General features: G+C 38.6%; 1 protein-coding gene across 4 annotated transcripts in view; it reads left to right on the forward strand.

The window, feature by feature from the left end:
• The first annotated feature begins 259 nt into the window (after positions 1-259).
• LOC107090495 (metastasis suppressor protein 1-like) overlaps positions 260-23,214 on the forward strand; it is a 51,101-nt gene continuing 28,146 nt past the window's right edge. For all 4 annotated transcript variants that reach the window (XM_015383902.1, XM_015383904.1, XM_015383903.1 and 1 more), the window contains exons 1-3: positions 260-751; positions 3,422-3,483; positions 10,896-10,969. In XM_015383902.1, the coding sequence (XP_015239388.1) occupies positions 680-751; positions 3,422-3,483; positions 10,896-10,969 (208 nt within the window). In that variant the 5' untranslated portion in view covers positions 260-679. The remainder of the gene's footprint in view (positions 752-3,421; positions 3,484-10,895; positions 10,970-23,214) is intronic.

The following is a 23,214-nucleotide window of genomic DNA, read 5'->3' on the forward strand; positions in this document are numbered from 1 at the left end:
AAACCGGACGTACATTCGTAGACTTTCACAATAAGACGTGGACATCCGAAGAACTTCAATAAAACAAGCAAATTGCGTTTATATTTATGATTGATTAAAAACTTACTTCTAAACATGTATTTTTATATCTAAATCGTTGTAAAGTAGGTACTTAGGAAACCTAGTAACATATTTAGTGAGCTTTTATTTTTACGATCACCATTCGGATGTAGCTTGACATTAACGAAGCTAGCTTAAATCTTTCTTAATGTTGTCCTCTCGTTCAGTTTTTGGAGCGTAGAGAGAGTGAAGAGGGTAGGTACTTGCTTACCTGTTGGGATACCGAGTATCACTACCAAAATTTTTGGATTAGCTTGATTCTCACTATATTCCCGGTCCAGCCATGGATATAAACGAGGCGTCGTGGAGGGAAAGCTGGGCTTTAAATCTCTCTTTTCTTCCCAAAGGCTTCTTTTGATTTTAAGCGCTGCCCCATAGCAGGACTGGACGGTGTTTTTAACACACCTGACTGCTATAAAAGCGCGTATTTCTCAGTTTTCGTGCAGCCGACTATTTTAATTGCTCGTTCGAGTTTTGTTATTTACACTTTTTTTGGGGGGAGGTGGGGAAGTTTTGGCTCCCTTGGACAGCGGAGGCGTTTGGAGAAGTCAGGACTGACCACTGGAGCTGGTCCTGAAAAATGGAGGCTGTTATCGAGAAGGAATGCAGCGCTCTTGGAGGACTCTTCCAGACAGTCATTGGAGACATGAAAGTAAGTAAAAAAAAAACTTTAAGTAGCCGAAAACCTCTTAACTAAATATTTAGTGGTATAAACTCAACTAAAATAGACACACATTTTTGGGGGGGTTGGAGCTTTTTTAGATATATTCCAAATCAAAACTTTCTATTGCAGCAGACTGGGCTCCTTTTTTGATCCAAGCTGAAATAAATGTGGCTCCATCATTTCTTCCCACTCTGGACAGTCAGAATTAGGGCATTTAATTTCTGTAAAAGCACTACACATCATTTCCTCAACCCCCCAGCTGCTGTATGTGCCTGAAGGCATGCTGGAATTTAGCTATCAGGGTAGAAAATGACCCAGAAGTAGAGAGACTGACATCAAATCAGCCAACAGGTATGCTGGAGTGAAGGAGTTTTATTTTTATGAATTTGGACTGAGGTCTTCAGCGCCTCTCTGCATGCCCATGTCCCTCTCTGTAACTTACTACAACTGACTTGTAGCATGCTGCCAGACTCATTTTTTCCCCCATCATTTATGTTATGGTACAGCTAATATAGGATTGTACTCAGGAAGCAAAAAATACACATGTTGTATCTTATATTTACTTGGCTAGAAAAATGTTTGTGCACTCTGAACTTTTTCATTTTTTGTGCAATTTTATGGGATTCATGTGATGAACTGAAATGAAGTTGTGCATTTGAAAAAAAAAAATAGGCATCTATTTGTGCACCCTGGTAAAACCAAATGACTTTTCAAGTCAACTAATTAGTAAATTGAATCTTGCTGTGTTTCATTTAATTTCAGTATAAAAACATATTTCAAACTCTGAGGTTTGTTTGAGGAAGTCAACAAACAGCATTATAAAGGCCAGGGTTCACATTGCATATGTCATCAGCTAATAAAACAGACTTAGACAGATTTTATTTTGTCATTTTGTATACACAAGTGTAAAAAAAAAAAAATGAGTAAACAAAATTATTTGTTTTAAAGTGCAGCCTTGATAAGGTTAGCAGCAGTGATAAAAAAAATAAATAAAAAAACACATTGTGATGGAAAAACAGTTAAAAATTAAAATGAAAAAAAAAAGAATAACAGTATCTAAGCTTTGAGCACTGTTTAATCCATCATGTGAATATGAAAAGACAGACTGAAGAAGTGACCTCATCATGGTCGGACGTGACTATACGTGAAACTTTGTGCCTGTTATACCGATTTGCTGTTTGATTGTAATGAATGAGAATCAGAGAATCTCAGCAATGTAACATAGTGGTGGCAGTGTCCTGCTGGGGAGATTTTTTTTCCTCCTGGAAAGTGTGTCTAACCTGAAAAGGAGTTTGATGGAGCTAAATAGAGTCAATCCTAGAAGAAAGCCTGTTTGAGGCTATTATGGCAAACAGAGGTACAGTAGGAAAATGGTTTGGATACTTTACTTTTCAAGACCACGTTGAAGAAAAAACCCATGGACCATACTATTTTATAAAGTCACAAGATATATGACTTAACCTGTCAAGTCTCTCTAACTGTATTTCTAATGACTGCTAGATCCTCAGTGCCTCCAGGGAACATAGTTCAGTGGTAACTCCTAGTAGCTCAGGTAAATACGCGAATAAGGGTTGTAAATTTAAATTTATACAAGCCAGCACAAAGAAAGAAATAAAGAACAAGAAGGAAGACAAACATTTAAGGCTGAAAAAACAACCATTTATTGCTATTTTTATAGCATAAATCTAACATTCAAACTCCAGAACACAAAGCTGCCTCTTAAGTGGGGTGACATTATAGTTGGTGGCCAGAGCAGTTCTTACAGGGAGGCTGTCAACAAATGGAAGAGTGTAGGAAGCCAAAGGTGAAGCTAATAAGTGAATATATTAAAAGGATGCTTGAAATGAGTAAAGTGAAGGATCTAGAGTGCCACAGAGTGAGAAACCGACCAGAAGCTGTGGTGGTGATGTAACACATAAAGAAATTTGGGGATTTCAACTTAATTGTTGGGTGTTATGTTCGACAGTACAACATGACATTCCTCAGGCTCCTGACACTAGTGCCACAACAGTGACAAAAATGCACATATTCTTTAGGCATCTTTCCCTCCTTTTTTACAGTTCTGTTAGTGTGCTCTGTCTCATTCCTTTGGCTTTGCTTTCTGCAGCTGTTTTAGTGCAAAGCTCTTCGACTACTATTAGCTCAGAAATTTTTTTGGGGGGGAGAAAAAAGATCAGTGTCCCATCTGGAACCGGACTCATTATACCATAGCATTAGTGCACTCATTGTGTTGGATTCTCTCCAAAGGAGGCCCATGACCCATTTTGCAGCCTAACACGCAAGGAGGACATGATGGTAATCTTTATTCACCATTAAATCTTGAGTAAATCTGACTTTAATTGAACTAAATAAAGCATAGTTTTTGGGAAACAATTTGAGGTAGTATAATATTAGATTTTAGTCTGTTTTTGTGAACAATTAACATTTTGAAATCATGAAACAATCAGGTATAATTGCAAGTAAAACATACCGTGATAAGTGACTTAACAGGGCTGCATTTATAAGCAATCTCACTCCTGTTCAGGTGAGTTCAGGCAGCAGGATTGGGCTGTAGGTTTTGAGCTGCTGGGTTCATAATCGTGAGAAGAAAAAAAATTGTTCTGATGGTGAAATTGCATCATGCTGTTTTTTTAATTTTTTTATCTCTTGCTCCCACAGAGCAGCTGCCCTATCTGGGAAGATTTTATCACCAAGGCTGGAAAACTGCAGTCACAGCTCAGGTGAGTGCGTGACTATGTGCACATGTGGCGTTTTTCTGTTTGTTCCAGTCTATAACAAAAAAAAAAAAAACCGAAACACATTTTAAATTTAAAATTTAAGCATCATTTTTTTATTTCAAGTTTAATTATGCAGTTTTCTCTTTTATTATTTTAGTTAGTGGATCATTTTGGCCTGCATTGTTCTTTTAAAGTTGTCACAATAGTAGAAGCATAATGTTGAGATTTCTGGAGGCGTTTTTGATATGTAAAATTAAAAAGAAAATATTACACAGTACTTACACAGAAATGATATCTATTACCTTTTGAAAAAGCTGGGGTGAACAGTAGGAAGGTTTGAAGTGGTTTAATTTGTTATTTTAACGTTTCCACCAATATATCCTCATGCTGTGGCACAATGCTGCAGTGATATGAGCTGATAATGAAGTAATGCCAGAAGCTGAATACTGCTTGTACTATGACCAATTTTTTGTTTTTTTTTGTTTTGGGGAAATAATATTTAAAGTTAAACTAAATGTTCAAAGGATCACATTCGCATCAATTGAACAAACTTTTTTTTCAACTATAAACTCAATTTTGCAACTGAATTTGTACTTGATAAAAATGTTTTACCAAAGCCGTGTAGCTTTATAATAACAATATTACATCTAATCTGTTTCTCAACATTTTTTTTAAGTAATTATTTCTAATCCCCCCCCTTTAAATAGAAGTTGTTTTACTTCAGTAATCTTTCAATATTTGTCCATTTATACACCATCTACCATAATCGGTCCAAGTCATGGCAGACAGTAGCTCTTCTAGTTGGATTTAAGTGGCCACGTGTCAGAGGACAAACAACTTGTGACAGTCGGGATAAAAGATTTTTGTCCAACAAGTACGGCAAATACAGGCTTCCTGTGGTCTAAATTATTCTTTGATTAACTGTACATGGCATTTCCCCACCGGTTAAGGTGTCCTAATGCTGATTCTTACTGACGGTTCTTTAAAGATTCAGTGACATAATAATAACACGCTGAGTCTGCTTCTGTTTTCCTCTCTGTTCTGGTTGATTATTGTTGAAATGTTATTCAAGACTCGCCTCCATTCATGGGTTACATTTCTGACCCTTCTTTCTGAGAATGTCTTGGTATTTGTTAGCTTGCTGCTAATGACTCGATGCTTGAAACTAAAATGCTAACCTTGGTCATCAGGTGAGTGTTGAACAAACAAACGTCTTTACATCCCCTCCTAGCTGGTTGCTAGCTGCGTTCGTCTGGTCACTATGGCTGCTTGTTGTGTCATAAGGGTTCACATGTGTTTTGCAGCCCTGAAACTTTCCAAAAGAATTCATGAAGGGACTGTATACAAATGTGAAATGCTATTACACTGCAAAAAATGTAAATCTAAGTAAATTTCTCATTTCGCATTTTTTCTTGAATTGAGCAGGTGAGACACTTTGCCAATGGAATAAGACAATTTAAATAAAAAAAAAGATAAAACAACTGCAGTCTATTTCAAGTGCATAATCTCTAATGACCTTATTTTAAGGGTAAAAATTAACATTCCATTGGCAGATCATCTTATTTTGGCACCCAAATTAAGGGTAAAAACACTTATTTTAAATTTTTTTTACTACTTTTCAGAACGTTTTTGCAGTGTAGTTCTACATGGAACTTAATTTTTTTTCTATGGGTCCAATGTCCAGTGAGCTGAAGGGTAAACTACTGCAGCTCTAGACTCCTCACTGCTGATACTTGTTGACCAGCAAGTGGCTCGACCCCAAAACAACTCTAACAGAATCCTAACTTCCTAACTTAAAATGTTAAAAACAAAATATTGTAGTTTATTTTAGGAATGCACCCCTACACCAAAAAAAAAAAAATGCTTCTTTAAAAAGCACTACAAACCATTGCAGTTCAGAGCGCCGTACATTCTCCCAGAACCGCTCAATGAGTGCTTTCAGAAATGTTGGCTTCCTGCTTTACACTGAAGTTCATTCATAGAAAGATGAATACTCTGTAGTATATTTAGACTAGGCTTTTCCAGGTGAAGTAAGGCACAGGAACCCCACCCCCAAACAGAGCAGCGGTTGTGATATTAGGCTCTATAAAGACGTAGCTTTGTTTTTCTGGGTTGACCGGTGTCAAATCCTTTCTGTCCATTTTTAGACCAGTGAGCCTTTACACTCTAGAGTTTTGCACCTCTGTAATCTGTTTGCTCTATTTTGGTCATCTAACAGTAAAACACAAACACACCCCTTCTTCTCATCTTGGTCAGGAGATGTTACCAGCTAGCAGTAGTAGAAGCACATGTCGCTGGGTGTAATGCAGCTAAAGGCAGTCTACTCTGTAATTTAGCCCCTCTGCTCACCCTCACAAAGCAGCCAGGATATCGGCCAATTACAGTGTAGGAGCTGTTTGGTGGGGTTTTATTTTCTTTAAAAACACATGCTCTGATATTAGGCAATTTCTCTGTAAATTTGTTCGCAGTTAGTTTTTCTTTTTCAGTGGATGCATTCATATCAGAGCTTTGCTTAAAGTAACACATTTTTGACAATATGAGTGGATATTTAAAGTTTCTTATGATGTTTCATTTACAATGCTTTAAACAGTACTTATGCTATGTTTTTGAAAAAGTTCACCAAACACAACCTCTTTCTATGAGTTTCATTTGAGTCACATTGTAGTTTCAGCTTCTCTAAGAATAGATGGCAGCAGCAGAGCTGAATGTATCATTGTCGTAAAGAGCACTCTGCTGTGCCGTGGCGTTCCCTACTGGGACTTCATATTGGCCCGGCCAAGGCCCTGTGGAATAGATTTGTTAAAGTCGTTTGTCTTGACTTATAGCATGGGTGTGTGCAGATTTTAAAACCAGTGGTAGCAGTCAAATCCTTGTTGGAGTACGGCTCAAAGCTTAAGCTCTTATAGTGCATACAGTGGCTTAGAAAAACATTCACACCCCTTGGGCTGTTTCATATTTATGTCACGTAGCAACCACAAACGTGAAGATATTTTTGGGAGGGGGTTTATTTCATGAACTATCTGTACTTAACCAATACCTTTACCTTTTTCCTCAAATACCCCTTAAAACTTTACAGATAAACCAATTGTCTACAGAAGCCTAATATTCAATCTGTGTTTTTGAAATTACAGTTACTATATGAACAACTTTTCTGTGAAAGCTTCACAGGTTTGTTATGAAACATTAATGAATCTGAATTCCCAAAAACACACTAGACATAGATGGGATATTAAGCAGTATTTTAGGTCTTGTCACATGGTGGTAACATCATGTTGTAGGAAGGTTTTCTCTTGTGCAGGAGAAGGGAATCTGCTCAGATTTGATGGAAGTATAATGGTGCTAAATACAGGATAATTTGGGAAGAGCATTAGGCCTCAGTGAGCTTTAGTTTAGTTGCAAACAAAAACAAGCAGATATTTGGTGAAGTGTAATAGCTTGTAGAGATATACATTTTTAATTACTGCAATCAATGAGTAACAAGTAGTATTACAGCTGGACTGAATACATACGAGTTTGTTTTTGTACCATAATCTTTTACAGCCAGTGGTGCTTATCACACTGATCCATTTTTAGGCAATGAATTAATAAATGATGGATGTAATTTGGTTCCAAGCATAAAAATATGATACACAGATCATTGAGTTCATGTATTAAATAAGTGGAGGCAGATATCAGAGGTTGTTATGGCGCCCGTACCGGGCTTTAAATAGAAAGGCATCTGCGTATGCTTGTGCGTATGTTTCTTTTTCCATATGCAGGGCACACCCATGGATCTTCTGGTCAGCTCTCCCACAAAACACTGCTTGTTAACCTATTCAGAATTACTTTTCTGAATGAGAAAGGTATTTAAAGCTGATTCATACCGATATGGAGGATTGTTGGAGCTTATCCACTTTCTAGCCTCCCTGTGACAATCTGAGGAAGGTTCTCCAATTGAACGCAGAAATCTGAATGTACTGTTGATGGAAAATCCCATGTTTATGGAGGTTTTACAGTTGGCACATGGAATATCCAATGTTTGCAAATTACCCATTTGAACTGTGTTTGTAAACAAACTCAGTAAAGATTCAAAAGACAGTTGTGTTACTTTACGTGGTATGCATCACGTACAAGTGGCCGGATCTCTGTAGGTCTGTGATCATAGGTCACATACGCACACTTGTGCACATTAAGCTTCTTTCCTCTTCATACCTGCTGTGGTCATAATCCTTTATTGCAAAGAATGCAGCTAGTAGCCAACTAGCCTTCTAAAAACACCTTCAGGTACTTGTAAAGACAAAGAAATAATCCTGAAACAGTTGATCACTGATTCATTTGAATAACCAGACATGGGTCTTTCTTCAGCCCCCTTGATTTTCAGTATTATTTTTTCTGTATAAATATTAGTGAGATGATTGAAAGTTGGTTGTGTGGACATGACTTTTTCAATCCTGGAACACAACAGGTTTGATCCCACACTGGTTTCTCCATTGACCTGGAAGTGAGGCAAACTCGGCGTAATTACAGAGACATTCTTCACTCAGCAGGGCACATTCAACCTGTCATTAAAAATGTGTAACGCAGTGTATATTGTTCAGCTGTGAAAACATCAGTCTTGATGTTTACAGTTGAATCATTACAGAGATATCAAATGCATATACATATATATGTTTACACTAATTCCTGCTGTTGGCAGAAATCCAAACATGTTATGTCATGAAAACGGCTATGAATTTGAAACCTAAGAGACACAAAATTAGCGGACAGACAAACCCCTGTAATGCTAAAATGCCAATTTTTTTTATAAGAGAATCAACGGAATTAACAATCATATATACATACATATATTTTCTTCAGAAATTAATATGTGTCATTAATTTTCTAGTGTTTAGCTCCCAAATATCTGACTTAATTTGTAACTCTAAGTCCTTCACCTGCCTGCTTGACCCCATCCCAATAACTCTGGTCAAATCCTGCCTCCAGGCTTCGCTCCTCACCATAACTGTCATTATTAACTCCTCTCTTACCTCTGGAATACTTCCCTCCTTCTTTAAAACCACAGTAATCACTCCTACACTGAAGAAAACTGGGTTTGATCAGAACAAATACAATAGCCTCCAGCTCTTTTCCAACTTGCCTTTAATTTCTTAAATGCAAGAAAAAGCAATTGCTTCACAAATTCCCTCCCATCCAACGTATAATAACCTATATGAACAATTCCAGTCCGGTTTCCGCCCTGGCCAGAGTACTAAAACTACCCTCCTAAAAATCACAAATGACCTCCTAATGGCAGCCAACTCTGGTCTCATTTCTATTCTTATCCTACTGGAACTCAATGCAGCTTTCTGTACAGTTTTTCACTCCATTATTCTCAATACTGTCTTCAATTGGAGTCACTCACAGACCCCTCCACTGGTTCTGTTCCTACCTCTCTGGCCATACTTAGTCCGTCCAAATTAATTCTTTCTACTTAGATCCATCCTCTGTCACATCCGGGGTGCCTCAGGGCTCTGTCCTTGTTGAAATCAAAGCCTAGTTCACCGCTAACTTCCTGAAGCTCAATTGCAACCAAACGAGATCCTCCTGGTAGGAACTAAATAGGTTTAATCCAAGATAGACAGTTTCTCTCTTACAAATGGCAGTTCCACTGTCTCTCCCTCTCTTCAGGTCAACAGTCTGAGCGTCATCCTTGATATCATTCTGTCGTTCACCTCCCAGATACTTCACATTACCCGTTGTGCCTATTTTCACCAACGAAACATTCACTTCAACAAGTCTGTTCGGGTCCTTAGCCCTGTCACCTCCCGCATCATTTACTGCAACTCTCTTCCCCAATCATCTTTTCATAAGCTTCAGTTGGTCCAAAGTTCAGCGGCTCATTCAATTACCAAAACCCCCTCATTCCATCACATCACCCCAGTCCTAAAGGAGCTTCACTGGCTTCCTATCAGCTTCAGAATCCAGTTCAAGATCCTCCTATTTGCTTTCAAGGTCTTCTAGCCTGCTCCCCATACCTCTCAGATCTTCTTCAGATTGCTACCTCCTCCCATACCCTTAGATCTTCCTCTTCCATCCACCTTGCTGAGCCTCTTACCCATCTCGTCATCAGAGGAAGAAAAGATTTCTCCCGCTATGCCCCTAAACCTGATATGTGTGATATTGACACTCTATCTCTGTTTAATTCAAAGCTAAAAACTCATCTATTCAAGTCTGCATACCTCTACTGAGTGCCTTCACTTTTTTTTATAATGTATATTGTATGATATTGTGTTTTTGTTTTTTTTGTTTTTCTACAATGTCCTTGGGTGTCCTGAAAGATACTTTAAATACAATGTATTCCTGTTATTAAACACTTTGTTTGCAGCACAGTGGTCTGGGACATCTTTGACTCTTTGGTTTCATGCATTACAACTGCTCATCCTTATAGGTGGAACCATGAATTCTGCCTTTTAACAGAAAATCTTCAGAGCTTCCCTGGTTATCAGTTTGTGACTTCGGAGGCTGCCCCTGAATGGCTAGAAACAAAACCCAAATGAAAGTCGTAAGAGTCGTCAGGACATATTATGTGAATAAAATTTGGACCAAATCTCTGTCATGTTTAGGCCATGCACAACAGTCCAATCTGATAGTTGGATTCTTTACAAAAAGATCCAGTCCAAGTCAGTTTATAGGCAATACTAGGGCTGTGAATCTTTGGGATTCCCACGATTAGATTTAGAATCGATTCTTGGGTACATAATTCGTTTTTTTTTTCAGATTCTTTTAAATCCAAACGATTCGATTCAGAAACGATTAATTTACGATTCAAAATGATTCTCAGGATCTATTCCAGTCTGCTGGCATGAAAGAAGAGTACATTTATAAAGAATTTCTAATTGTAAATGTTTTATTTACCTATTGCAATAATGTAAACACCAAAAGGTAAATTCTAAGAATAACTCTGGGTGATGTCTTTCGAATTGAGAACGGGGATTTGAAGTACTCTCGAAATACTTAACTTTACAGTTGCAATCTCTGCAAATCGCATGAGTCATGTCAAGCCCTTTCTTACCCAAGCCGGGTTGAAGTTAAAATCCAAAGTGTTTCCAAATGGTTGCTTTTAAAGACCGCGGAGGTGGTTGAATTTCTTTTTCTTCGTCCTCCATACTTTAGCGGCAACAAACACAGTTGCTCACACAACACTACACACCACTCTGTAGCCTGCTAGGCTAACGCTCGCATGCCTGTGCATAGCTCACGCTGCTGATTGGTTTCGCCAAACACTACGCTGCCTGATAAGGCACATCCACACCCACAGAAAAAAATCGTTTTTAAAGAAAATGAGAATCCATTCTGAATCTTTAAATGTTAGAAACGCGATTTGAGCTTAAATAATGAGCTCAAATCTACTGCCTGGGAAAAAATGTTTGCTTAATAAATCTGTTTTCCTATCTCAGGGCAACTGCGGTGGCTGTGGCTGTCTTCCTAGATGCTTTCCAGAAAGTGGCTGACCTGGCCACCAACTCAAGAGGTAGGAATAGTCTCTGTCATGTGGTAAACTCAAACAGTTTGACAGCTGTGTCCCTCTGTTTGTCTTTGCAACTGCATTAAGCTGGACTCCAGTGTTAGGAATTTCTGTGGATCGCCTGCTGTATTGTGTGGGTAATAAATCCATCAGTATGCAGCTTGAAGCTCTCCTGTTAGCTTTGTGTTTGACCTCTGCTCACCTTTTTTTCTACTTTCTGTAGCACAGACCCCCCCACCCACCCCACAGATACACACACACACACACACATACACATACACACACACACCGCTGCTACATCTGGGCTGCTCTATATGTGTGAGAGTGGGAATGTGGAGAGAGCAACAGATCTCATCTTTCCCTAGCTTGGACACTTCATACACTGTCCTATTAATAGGAACTGAAACACACACATTCATTACCTCAATCACAGCACTGAGGTTGATACAGAGGAGAGAGAGGGGAGCTGAAGGAGTGCAGGGAGTGATCCTCTTTGTTTTTCTTTTGTAAAAGAGTCCAGATCAGTTAGCTAAATAACCTCACATCACTATTTCTCTGCCTCTTTTCACTCCAAATCTTATGTAAAGCCTTTATTCAAATTCAAAACAACATTTGTGCCTCACAGAAGCGCATCTTCACCTGACTGTGTGGAGGTGGATTACAACAAGTTCCCTGCAACCTTGTCTGAATTGATTCAGGGTTCTGTTGCCCAGTGCATGTTAATCCTCCTAATGTATTCTAAATGAATATGGAAAGTTTCCAACCACAAATTCCCTGCCTTTTTTTTTTGTTATGATTAGACTCCTCTGAAAGATTTTAATTGAATGTTTTGATGGCTGTAAAAGACCTAAATATATTGGTGAAAAGATTAGCTTTAACATCGACCTAAAGTAAATTTTTAATGCTGTTTGGGGGTTTTAAAAGGACTGCAGAGAATACTTAGAATATCTAGATGGCAGATCTGTTAGTCTGGGGATAAAGATGGGTTTTTATCCTTAAAGTCTAATGAAATCCTTGGTAAAAACTTAACCCCGCCCCCAGACACGTTTTGAAAAATGCCATCAAAGTGGGCAGTGCACAAGAGACTAAGGGACACAGCTTTAAGCAGAGGTGTGGTCATAAATCTATTCTTTTCTTCCAGCTTGTTTTTTCTGCTAACACAAACACCTATAATTTCAAAGAGCCTTTGTTTCAGTCTAATTCAGTTATGGACCACATCTTTTTGTCGTCAGTTGCCGTTGGCGGCTCAGGAATCTTCACGTAAAGCAGGTTGATTCCTTCAAGTATTATCCGCGTTTCACCTGACAGGGTAACCAGTGATTTGGACCTCAGGGGTAAATGTTTAATGTTGGAGGAAAAACAGTTTTTCTGCTGTCACAGCAAAAAATGCAGCCATAAAGCAACCGCTACACAGAGTCAACGTAGTACAAGGCTCTTAATCATGAAACCTACCTTTCGGCAGCTTTTGTAAATAGTTTTATGCCTTTGAGATATTAACATTGAATGATAGCCTTATAAAGATTCAGATCTGTGGACGTTTTGGTTTCACATTGGAGAAACGTTATAGGTTTCAAATGAAACTTCTTCGAGGGCTCCTGACTGGCCTATCATTAAGGCCTGCTGGATTTGACCACATACTGTTTATGCATTTTATACATGATATACCTCTTTGTATTTTGGCTTTTAAGAACAATTTGGTTTAAATGATTTGCGTGATTTGAATCTTTTTTTCTATTTCTATTTAGACCTAATTTCCTCAGCCAATACTTCTGGAATATCTTATTTTTAAGGCTCACTCACTATCCCTCTCGACTGTTTTGAATGGTAGTGCATTTGCAGCAGAAAGGATTTCCTCAAACCACCTTTTTCATTGAGCTTCTGTTCTCCAGGTTTAAACCTTCCATCAGTAAACCGCTCATTTTGTTTGTTCCATGTTAGTCTATACTTTGCTATATATCCAGGCTGTTGTTATCCTGGCCTTAAGTGAACTTCTACAATAATTTGTCTTCATTAAATACTTCATTTTCTTTTTGTTGTAGTTTTCCTTTTGTAGTTTCAGGGTAAATCTTTCTTTAGTTTTTGTTTATTTTAGTAAAAGGCAAATAATTCTCAGTTTTCCTAACTTCATCTAGTTTCATAATGTATTAAACACCTAAGCTTGCCATTTTGTTTTAAGAGTTTCTGTAGAGAGAACCTAAGAACACCTTTTTCACTTTGAATTCTTTTAAAGTTTATAGTACACATTAGTTGCTTTTCAGTAGTCTGATCCAGAAACTAACAGCAGCGCTGTTAAACAAACCAAAACCTTAAAAAGAAGGTGGGAATGTGGGAGAGCAGCTTTAAGAGACTCTATAGCCGCTTGTGTAAATTCTTCCCCTTTAACCCTCTTCACTCTTCTACTGTGTTTATACACATCTTGTAGTTAGATTTTTTTTTTTTTAGCTATACATTTACCTGAAACCTGTAGCTGCACATCAGCACAAACCAATCTAGGAAAGTATACAGTCCATTCCCATTTTCATGGCTTTTATAAGCCTAGATGGTTGTTTATCCTTGTTTAAAAGCCAGTTTTTTGCAACATTAGAAATTGAACCATGATGAATAATTTCAGCCCACTTCCCACCATTATTCTGGCTCATACCCAGTACAATTTAATGGATAAACAAATCTCAGAGGGAAAAAAATTGTAGGAAATGATAAAGCTGGCATAAAATAATTAATCCAAAGGAAATATACTGATTATATATAGATGTTATTGTACGAAGGTAACAGCAGGCAGCATTGGGAAAAAAAGATCTCCATTGTTTTTTTTTTTATATATATATCGTACCAAGGTGAACACAGTTATCTTTAATCGCAGGATAAAGAAGGATACAGTGACAGGTAGGAAGGTTGCCAGCAGGCGAAGGGAACACTGAAGGTACTGCAGTAACTCTATATATGCTCAAAACAAACCGGCCATCATAAAACAGTCTCTAAACCATCTGGTAGTATCCCAAAACTAAAGTGTTGAGCAAGAACATCCCTGCACATCTCAAAAAGATTCCCAGCTGTTGGGTTCTGAGGTCACTGCACTTCAGATATAGCTAGGCAGATGATAAACACATTCTGATTCAAAATATTCAGGTTTGAACGCTGACAAGTGCCTTCTGTTACCAACACAGCAAGTCCAAGCACTGATACAAACCAGCAATAGAAACAGGTTGCCAGAAGAATGAAAGTTTTAGACCCCATAATCTGATAGATTTGGAGAATTTTGCTAGACAGAATAGGCAAATTTTAAGGGTACTACTGAAAAAGAATGATGGCTAAACAACGTTTCAAGAGAACTTCAAGTACATAATTTCAGAGGGTTTTGCTGGATTTTTGTGTTTTTGCATCTCCCCAGAAGTGGAGATCCTACAAATTGTTATAGTTCAGAATCCACTAAATGCTTGATACAGAGATATAAATATACATATATCGTAGGTTAATTTGTTGTGGATCTGCAGAGTTATTTTCTCTAAGCAGGGTGACGGCTAATAGGCTTGATTACTTGATTTGATTTTAAATCAAATCATGTGCTAGCCTTACTGAGTTAACGTGTTTTTTAGCCTGACCTTAGACGTGTACTCGTATTTTGGGAAGGACTTAACAACGACTTTCACTGTATGAGAGACAGAGAAGGCAACCCAACTGTGTTTAAGTTGATCAGATTAGAAACTGACTAAAGGTGCCGGTTTGATGACATTAGTTAACCCTACTAAAAATACTTCAAGCTTTCCTTTGCCATCTTGTTTGGAATTGGAGTTGTTTTTGTTCATCTGGATTACCATTGTCCTCCCGATCATGTTTATTTTATCCTAAACATCATAATCCAGATAGCATGTTTTCTATGATCAATCCACTCATTTTTGTTTTGATATATTTTTTAAATTTTGTTTTATTTTTCGCAGTTCAGTTATTTTAAGCCTCACAAAGCAAACTCTTGTGCTATATTTTCAGATTTGATTTTTTTATCTTGAGATATGTCCTTATTATAGACTTTGAACTGATAAAATATGAGTCAAAAGTGAAAAGTTTTAAAATGAAAAAGGTCTTAAATCCCTTTATTCTCTTCTAAAATTATAATTAGGAACATTTATTTTAGATAATGTCACACCTTTATTCTTTTTGGATAACTTTCCTTCTCCTTTGGAGGATTTTCCAGCTCCCTCTTGCTAAATGTTCTGATCGAATTTCCTTAAACTCCCAATAATTGTTCAACATTATTTAGTAAAAGTGATGGAGACGGTGAATGGTCCAAGTTTATTATGTTAATGAGGTTTTGAGCCATGAATTTAATTTTATTCTAACGATGGTGTTTATCTGTCTGCGTTATAATCTTCATGCGCCGTTCTCTCCTTTTTGTGTTCTGATCTTGGAGGATGTTAGCTGTTGAATTATGCTTTTTTTCTTTTTTTTCTTCAAATCTTTTAAGGTTTAATTAGGGCGTTTAGCCAAAAATACAGACAAACTTGTCAGTAAATTTCCTTCCCTTTTTCCTCTAAAACTTGAATTTTGTTGCTGGAAACGGAACAAAGCTCTATTGAAGCCGTAAGACAGAGATAACGGGGACATGAGAACATCATAAAAGAACGGCCTCAGCGGGAAATAATCCTCTCTTGTTTCATCAAGCATCAGTTCATTTTCTGCGTGAATCCCCTTCTTTCTTCTGTTCTCTATCGAGTTACAGACGCGTCATAGTTCCCTTCTTTGTATAACAGCATTATTTCTGTTTCTGTGTGCCTGTTGTCTGTTGTTTTTTTCTTATTTTCTGTGTATCCCTGGATGCATATACACAAAACAAATCTGTTGTAACAATGCACCCCTCCCTTTTCAGATCTATATTACATTACTGCAAATTACCTATCATTTCCTACCAACCTCTTTATTTATATTAATATGAAAAATAATAAGTAGTAGAGCATCGCTTTATCTGTTACTCTCATTGTATTTGATGTGTAACACATAGCTAATTCATATTCACACACAAACCACTCAGATTTTCTCACACCACCCAAACTGTGATGGTTCATTAATAGTTGTGAAAACAGGCTTAGTTTCACATGTGGGTTGGTAGCTATTAAAATGCTGGGTCTGCCTCTACCTGACCCTCTGTGTGTGTGTCTGCAGATAATACATGGCTACTTGTGTGTCTCTGTGCTTGTATTAATCCCAGTGGCTCTTTTAGCAGCTGCAGTAATGACTCTCTTTAGACAAGTCTGAGTTTGTAGTAATGAAATATACACCTGCCACAAAGCTAGCATGTAGAAGCACGTTGGGTGCTATGGGATAGAAAATAGTATTGAGGAGACGGGAAGCTGCTTGAATGGTGTGGTTTTCCATCTCCATTCGCTTTATTTTGACAATTTGGAAATTCAACTCTCAGGGCTGTTTAATGGCAGAATTAACTGAAAGTTCTGGAACCTTGAACTTCAGCTACTAAATAATCAAACCTGAACACTCTCCATGTTGGATGGCACATGGAGAATCAGAAGATGAGGGTTTGAGATTCTGGTAGAGGCGCATTAAGCTATAAATTAATCCTAATGTTGATATATTAAGCCTTTTGAGGGGCAATAAAGCATAACATTCTCACTATAAAATTATGAGTAAATAATATTTCCTTTCAGCTTAAAAGCAAAAATTAGTTTGACTGATGCCCAAATAACAAGGCACAAATTGGAAGCAATTAGCTAAAACTTAAAAAAAAGAAAATTTTCTGTTTCTTTTTTTTTTAACCTCCACCACAGAGGTTATGTTTTTAGGAGGTTTTTAGGTTTTTATGTGTGTGTGTGTGTTTTTTGTCTGTTTACAGGATAACTTGAAAAGAAATAGACAGATTTTAATTACATTTTTAATTAGTGGTGTCCGTCGTGCCAATGAACAATCCATTAACTTTTTGGTGTTGATCCAGATCATAATGTGGATGCAGGATGTGATGAGGGATATTATGCAGAACATGCAGTTCCCTACTAAATCAGCCTCAGCATCAGATTGAAAAAGTCCAGAGGTATTTTACTGAAGACTAAAATAGAAGAAAAAGGGAACGTTATTGGTTTATTAGCAAGATCAGGTGAAACTTAACAGATTTTTATGGACACTTTTTTACAAGGGGTTTGCCTCATGACAAGGAACAGTTAATTTAAATTTGGTAACGATCCAGATCATGTGCGAGTTTTAGCTCTTGGTGTAACTCATAATTTGGGGCAAAATTTGCTGTTTGCCTTTAGCCAAAGCAAAGAACTGCAGCACTCTTGTGTTGGTTCTTGTAGCTTGCGCTTATACTTGACGAGGTTTGGTTTTTAGCTTTTTTCATCTTACATGGAGTTGCCATTGGTGCCTGAGTGGAGCTGGATGCCATTCTCCTCTGAGTATCCACAAAAAACATCTTGAATACTGCGCTCCGATTGTTTCCTAGGTTGGACCCATTCAACATGGACACGTTTGACATGACATCCGCTGAGCAGTGCAGGAACTTTTTCCAGTGCATTCAAGAAACAAGGCTACAGGCTTATTAGATGCATCGGCCCTGAACTTCTAAGGTGTCAGTATGTTCAATAAACAATGATTTACTTGTCAAAAAGGATAAACTATTTTACTAAATAAGATATTTATTTAGTAAAAACATACATAATATCTCTTTAAGCCATTTACTATGTTCAACGGCTGACCCACCCCCTTTTTATTACTTCAAACACTTGTTTAACACATATTTTTATAGCTCTATAATCCGGCTAAAAAGTTGCATAATGCTTATTGATTGAGAAAATAATCCGTTACTGCTCCTACTTTTGTTGAGTTTCACTTTATAGAGCAAGGAATAAGCTGATATCACTTAAGGTGTATGGTAAGGTTGCCAGCCTGTAGTTTTTCGCGTCCAGGAATAATCTAAACATCCAGACATGTCTTTTTAAAGGGGTCATAGAATGATTATACAGGGTATTTGTTGCTTGTCCTTAAGGTCTCTGAATAGGGTGCGTAACATTGGTTGGGGTGAAAATCATGTCATATTTGCTGTTCTATGAGCCTTATGCAGACCTGGTTAAAAGCCCGAGAATGAAATGACAGGGTTTCTTCCTTTATGGTATGCTCATGAATATTTAGATGAGCCCTGTGCTGATTGGTTGGTTTACAACTGGTGAAGCTGCTGAGCAAAGACGCATCATAGAAACTAGTGCTCACTCACTGAAACATCGAAATTGTTGATAAGGTAGGGTGACCAGACGTCCTCTTTTTTTCCTGACATGTCCTACTTTTCATATCTAAACAAAAAGGGGGCAATTCAAAATCGTCCGGGATTTTGGTTGAATACAGTGCAACCACCCGTACCCCCACCGCCAAACTTTCCATGGCATCCCATAAAAAGGATGCTACACAGGAGAAATGCTGTGTTGGGTATAAAACGGATTTCGCAAAACATTGATGTCTGTGTTTGGCCCATTACTGTAGTAGTTTGACAAGTTTTCACACTCATCTATTAATTTATTTAATTTATTTATGGATTTTTTTTTTTTTTTTTTTGGTTGTTTCTTATATAAATGGTCTCTTCCATTAAAAAACAAAAAAACAAACTAAATTTAACCCATAGTGAAACCGATCGAATACAAACTAAAACTGTAGATAATAAAAAGCTGGTTTAGTACTCCCCTAGGGAGAAAGGAGTCGTAAATAACAGATGTCCTTAAAGATTTATCCTTCAAAGAGCCAGTAATTTACTTGGTGGCCCTGCTGGTTTCTGGGCCAAATGTGTCACATCTGGTATGTTTTATCACTGCTTCTCTACTGTAAAGTTTTAGATGATCCTTTTTTTTATTATTATTATTTAGAGTTCTTTTTGTCCTTAAGGCTGTTCAGAAGTTTTACTCAAACAACACTTCTCTTAATGTAGCTTTAAAGAAAGGGTCTATAATGAAAACGAGACTTTGGAGTTTGGATTCTAACTTGCTTCTTCTTATTTCTGTCAGCACAGTCCGTGTGGTAAACCATAGACAGAGCACCATACATCTCTGTGAAAAAAAAGGTCGGCCTTTTTCCTCTTTGGCGCTCACAATTCATGCCGGTCTTCTGCTACAGAGCAGTCTTAGAGTCTGAACTAACCCAGTCTCTCCCATCTATGTGAGACGGCTCTGTTCTCCTTCTTCAGTTCCAGGCCAAGGCTAGACGTAGGTCTGTATGGTTCCTGTCTTCCGTCGGGGGCAGAGTAGCACCCAGTCCACAAGATGAGCTTGGTTCTCTTCAGTCAGCACGCCTCTGCTGCTGTTTACTAAAAATCCTATTATAGCTTTTTACAGATCATTGCAGTGTGGACATTGACCGTTTAAAACCAGCCACTTCATGCTATCTGGACTTTAACACACTTCATAGCTAGAATGTTTAGTGAGTTATTAAAGGTTGTTTTTTTCGGTTTCTAATTGTCATTTTAAAAATCTGTTTCATTAAGTGAGAGGTGTTAGGTTTTAGAGTAATAGCAAAAGCACATTTTAATGTGTGTCGGACTCAAAACTCCAGTGAATTTCAGCCAATGTGTACACGTGTGTTTGCAGGTGTCAGCACTGTTTGCTACCCTGTTTTTGTTTAAACATAAACCTGGTTAGACCAGTGAACTCTGGATCGCCTGACAAGCATGCAAAGACGAATTCAAAACACATTTCTCCGGCAAATTCACTTCAATCTTGAGTCATTCAGTCGCTCTTTGGCTTCTCCTCGTTGTTTTCTCAAAAATAAACCTGTAGCTCAGCAGAAGGCAGAAACTTATTTCTCTCTAGTGTTGTTCATGTGTATTATGAATAAACTGCAGTAAATGATTGTTTAAATAGAAAAAAAAAAGCAAAAGGCTACATATAATTTTACAAAAAATCTTTCATGGCCATCAAAGTTGAACTCCGGCATTATCAGGATTGTTGATGATGTCTGTGTTTCTAATGTGAACCTGTTGACCTCCGAGTTTTCTACCACCAGAGATTTGTTCGCTGTGACAACATTTCCTGCTAACATCCTAGCTGTTTATGTGAGGGTTCCCGGTAAAACGAGGACAGCCCTGACTTGTCTGCTGAGTGGACAAGTTTCCTTTGAACACAAGATTTGGACGTGTGTAGGTGTTATCTCATGTAACATTTGCATAAGTTGCTTAAGTGCATGGGTACTAATTTGCTTACTTTGAGATACTCTTGTGCTTTTATGTCTTGCTCTTTTACATGCGTGTCAGTCTGTGTGATAAACTTTAGTGCTCTCTTTCTAATAGTGGGTGTCAGACAATGCCTCAAACAAAGGACACATTTGCATTAACAGATGAACAGAATGACCTACACTGACATGGAGTTATTCATTTTTCTATTTATTTTTTTTTTAGCTTGTACGTTGGGCAGGTGACCCTTTTGTGACAGAATAGTGTTAATAAACACACTCATCCTCAAACAAAGATTGTTTATCCTTGTACTATGATATCAAAGGTAAAGGCTGGAACATACAGCTTGCGTCTGACTTTTTAATCTCCATTCAAATTTTTTTCCATGTTGCACTGACAGTTTTTTTTATGAGGCTCAAAGAGGAGCACTATTTCACTGTATCTGATTTTTGTCCTGAAGTAAATTTTTTTTTTTTTTCTGAGGAGATTGATAAACTGAGCTTTGTTTCCGTGGTTGTTTTTGCAAGGCTCAAAGAGGATCACTACTTTATCTTTTTTCTGTCCTCCTGAATTGCTATCATGAGTGAGGTATTCTTTTTTAAGGTTTTATTGAATGTTTTTGTACAAGTCTGTCCCGCTTGCTATATACTCCATGTGCGATAGAGACTGACATTTTTTTCGGGAATCCCACAGGTCACGGGATTCCCGTGGGATGGGAGTCAGTATTAGTAACGATCACGTGATTGGGACGGTACAGGATTAAACATTAATGGGAGCAGACGGGAGCTGGAGCAAACCAATAGTAACTAAAAAAAAAACTAGGATTGATGCCAAAAAATTTAATAAAATAGAAAGAAAAAAAATCCAGTACTGGCGCCGCCATTTTGTAGTTTTTTTCCTTGAAGCCTACACAATAATGCGAGTCAAAAAAACCACACGACCCAAAAACCAACAGTGCTTCCGCTCTGAGTTTTTCACCCGCGCTCAAAAACAACAAGAATGGGAGTGGTGCAGGAGCGGGAGTCATTCTGAATGGGAGTGGGAGTAATTTCACCAGGAGTGGGACGGGACAGGATTTAGATTTCTACTAAGGCCTGGGATCCGGACGGGACACAATTTTTTTTTCTGGGGGAGTGGGACGGGACAGGAGTGAAAATCCACTCCCGTGTCAGTCTCTAATGTGCGACTCCTAAACTGACTCTTTCCCCTTCCAATTAACAGATTGTATTTTCCATTTTCCCCCAAAATGGATGGGTTTTATTTTACAACCACGTTCCTCTTGCTGTCAGACCCATGACATTGTCAATGAATTGCTAAATAGTCCGGTTAAAATGGACCTGTGGACTATCTCAATCAGACCTACGCAAGCCCCCATGCATAAAATCATGTCGGGTGTGATCATCCCCATGTACTTTCAGTGAGAGCTAAACGCCACAACATCTTCCGACACGCTTATCTGTCGGATCGGATGCAAAATCGGATTTGGTGTGTTCCGGTCTTTCAATACAAGTGTTATCTAATGCATACCATCTTATCTTGGTACTACTTTGCATTGCTGCAGATTTTAAGTGTAATATTTATTTAACACATTATTATTAATCTTTTTTTTCAGAATAATTGAACACAGAGGAAAATGTTGATAATATTGTGTTGAAGCCTGGTGATGTTTGGTTTAATTTCTGAATAGTTTAAAGAGGACGTGCTTTTATTTTGATGTGCCAGTTCTAACAGTGCTTTTGGTCTGTACTACATACACTGCTCAAAAAAATTAAATGAACACTTAATAATCAGAGTAAAGCATCAAGTTAATTAAACTTCTGGGATATTGATTTGTTCAGGTAAGTAGCAGAGGGGGTTGTTAATCAGTTTCAGCTGCTTTGGTGTTAATGAAATTAACAACAGGTGCACTAGAGGGGCAACAACGAGACAAATATCAAAACAGGAATGGTTGTACAGGTGGAGGCCACTGACATTTTTTCCCCCTCCTCATCTTTTCTGACTCTTTTTCACCAGTTTTGCATTTGACTAGGGTCATTGTCACTACTGTTAGATTGAGGCGCTACCTGGACCCTACAGAGGTTGCACAGGCAGTCCAACTCCTCCAGGATGGCACATCAATACGTGCCATTGCCAGAAGGTTTGCTGTGTCTCCCGGCACAATCTCAAGAACATGGAGGAGACAGGCAGTTACTCCAGGAGAGCTGGACAGGGCCGTAGAAGGTCTACAACCCATCAGCAGGACCGGTATCTGCTCCTTTGTGCAAGGAGGAGCAGGATGAGCACTGCAGGAGCCCTAAAAAATGACCTCCAGCAGGCCACTGGTGTGATGTCTCTGACCAACCAATCAGAGACAGACTTCACGAGGGTGGCCTGAGGGCCCAACATCCTCTAGTGGGTCCTGTGCTAACTGCCCGGCACCGTGGAGCTCTATTGGCATTTGCCACAGAACACTGGAATTGGCAAGTCCACCACTGGCGCCACAGATGAGAGCAGGTTCACCCTGAGCACATGTGACAGACATGAAAGGGTCTGGAGAAGCCATGGAGAACGTTGTGCTGCCTGTAACATCGTTCAGCATGACTGGTTTGGTGGTGGGTCAGTGATGGTCTGGGGAGGCCTATCCATGGAGGGACGTACAGACCTATACAGGCTCGACAACGGCACCCTGACTGCCAATAGGTATCGGGATGAAATCCTTGCACCCAATGTCAGTTCCTATGTTGGTGTAGTGGGTCCTGGGTTTCTTCTGGTGCACGACAATGCCCGGCCTCATGTGGCGAGAGTATGCAGGCAGTTCCTGGAGGATGAAGGAATTGATGCCATTGATTTGCCCCCACGCTCGCCTTACCTAAATCCAATAAAAAACCTCTGGGACATTATGTTTCGATCCATCCGACGCCGCCAGGTTGCCCCTCAGACTATCCAGGAGCTCAATGATGCCCTGGTCCAGATCTGGGAGGAGATCGCCCAGGACGCCATCCGTCGTCTCATTAGGAGCATGCCCCGGTGATGTAAGACATGCATACGCGCACAAAGGGGCCATACAAATTACTGAATACAATTTTTAGTTGCTGCAATGAAATTTCATCAAAATGGACTAGCC

Source organism: Cyprinodon variegatus, unplaced genomic scaffold, assembly GCF_000732505.1.
Source record: "Cyprinodon variegatus isolate N-32 unplaced genomic scaffold, C_variegatus-1.0 Scaffold297, whole genome shotgun sequence".
In the NCBI taxonomy this organism is placed as follows: domain Eukaryota; kingdom Metazoa; phylum Chordata; class Actinopteri; order Cyprinodontiformes; family Cyprinodontidae; genus Cyprinodon; species Cyprinodon variegatus.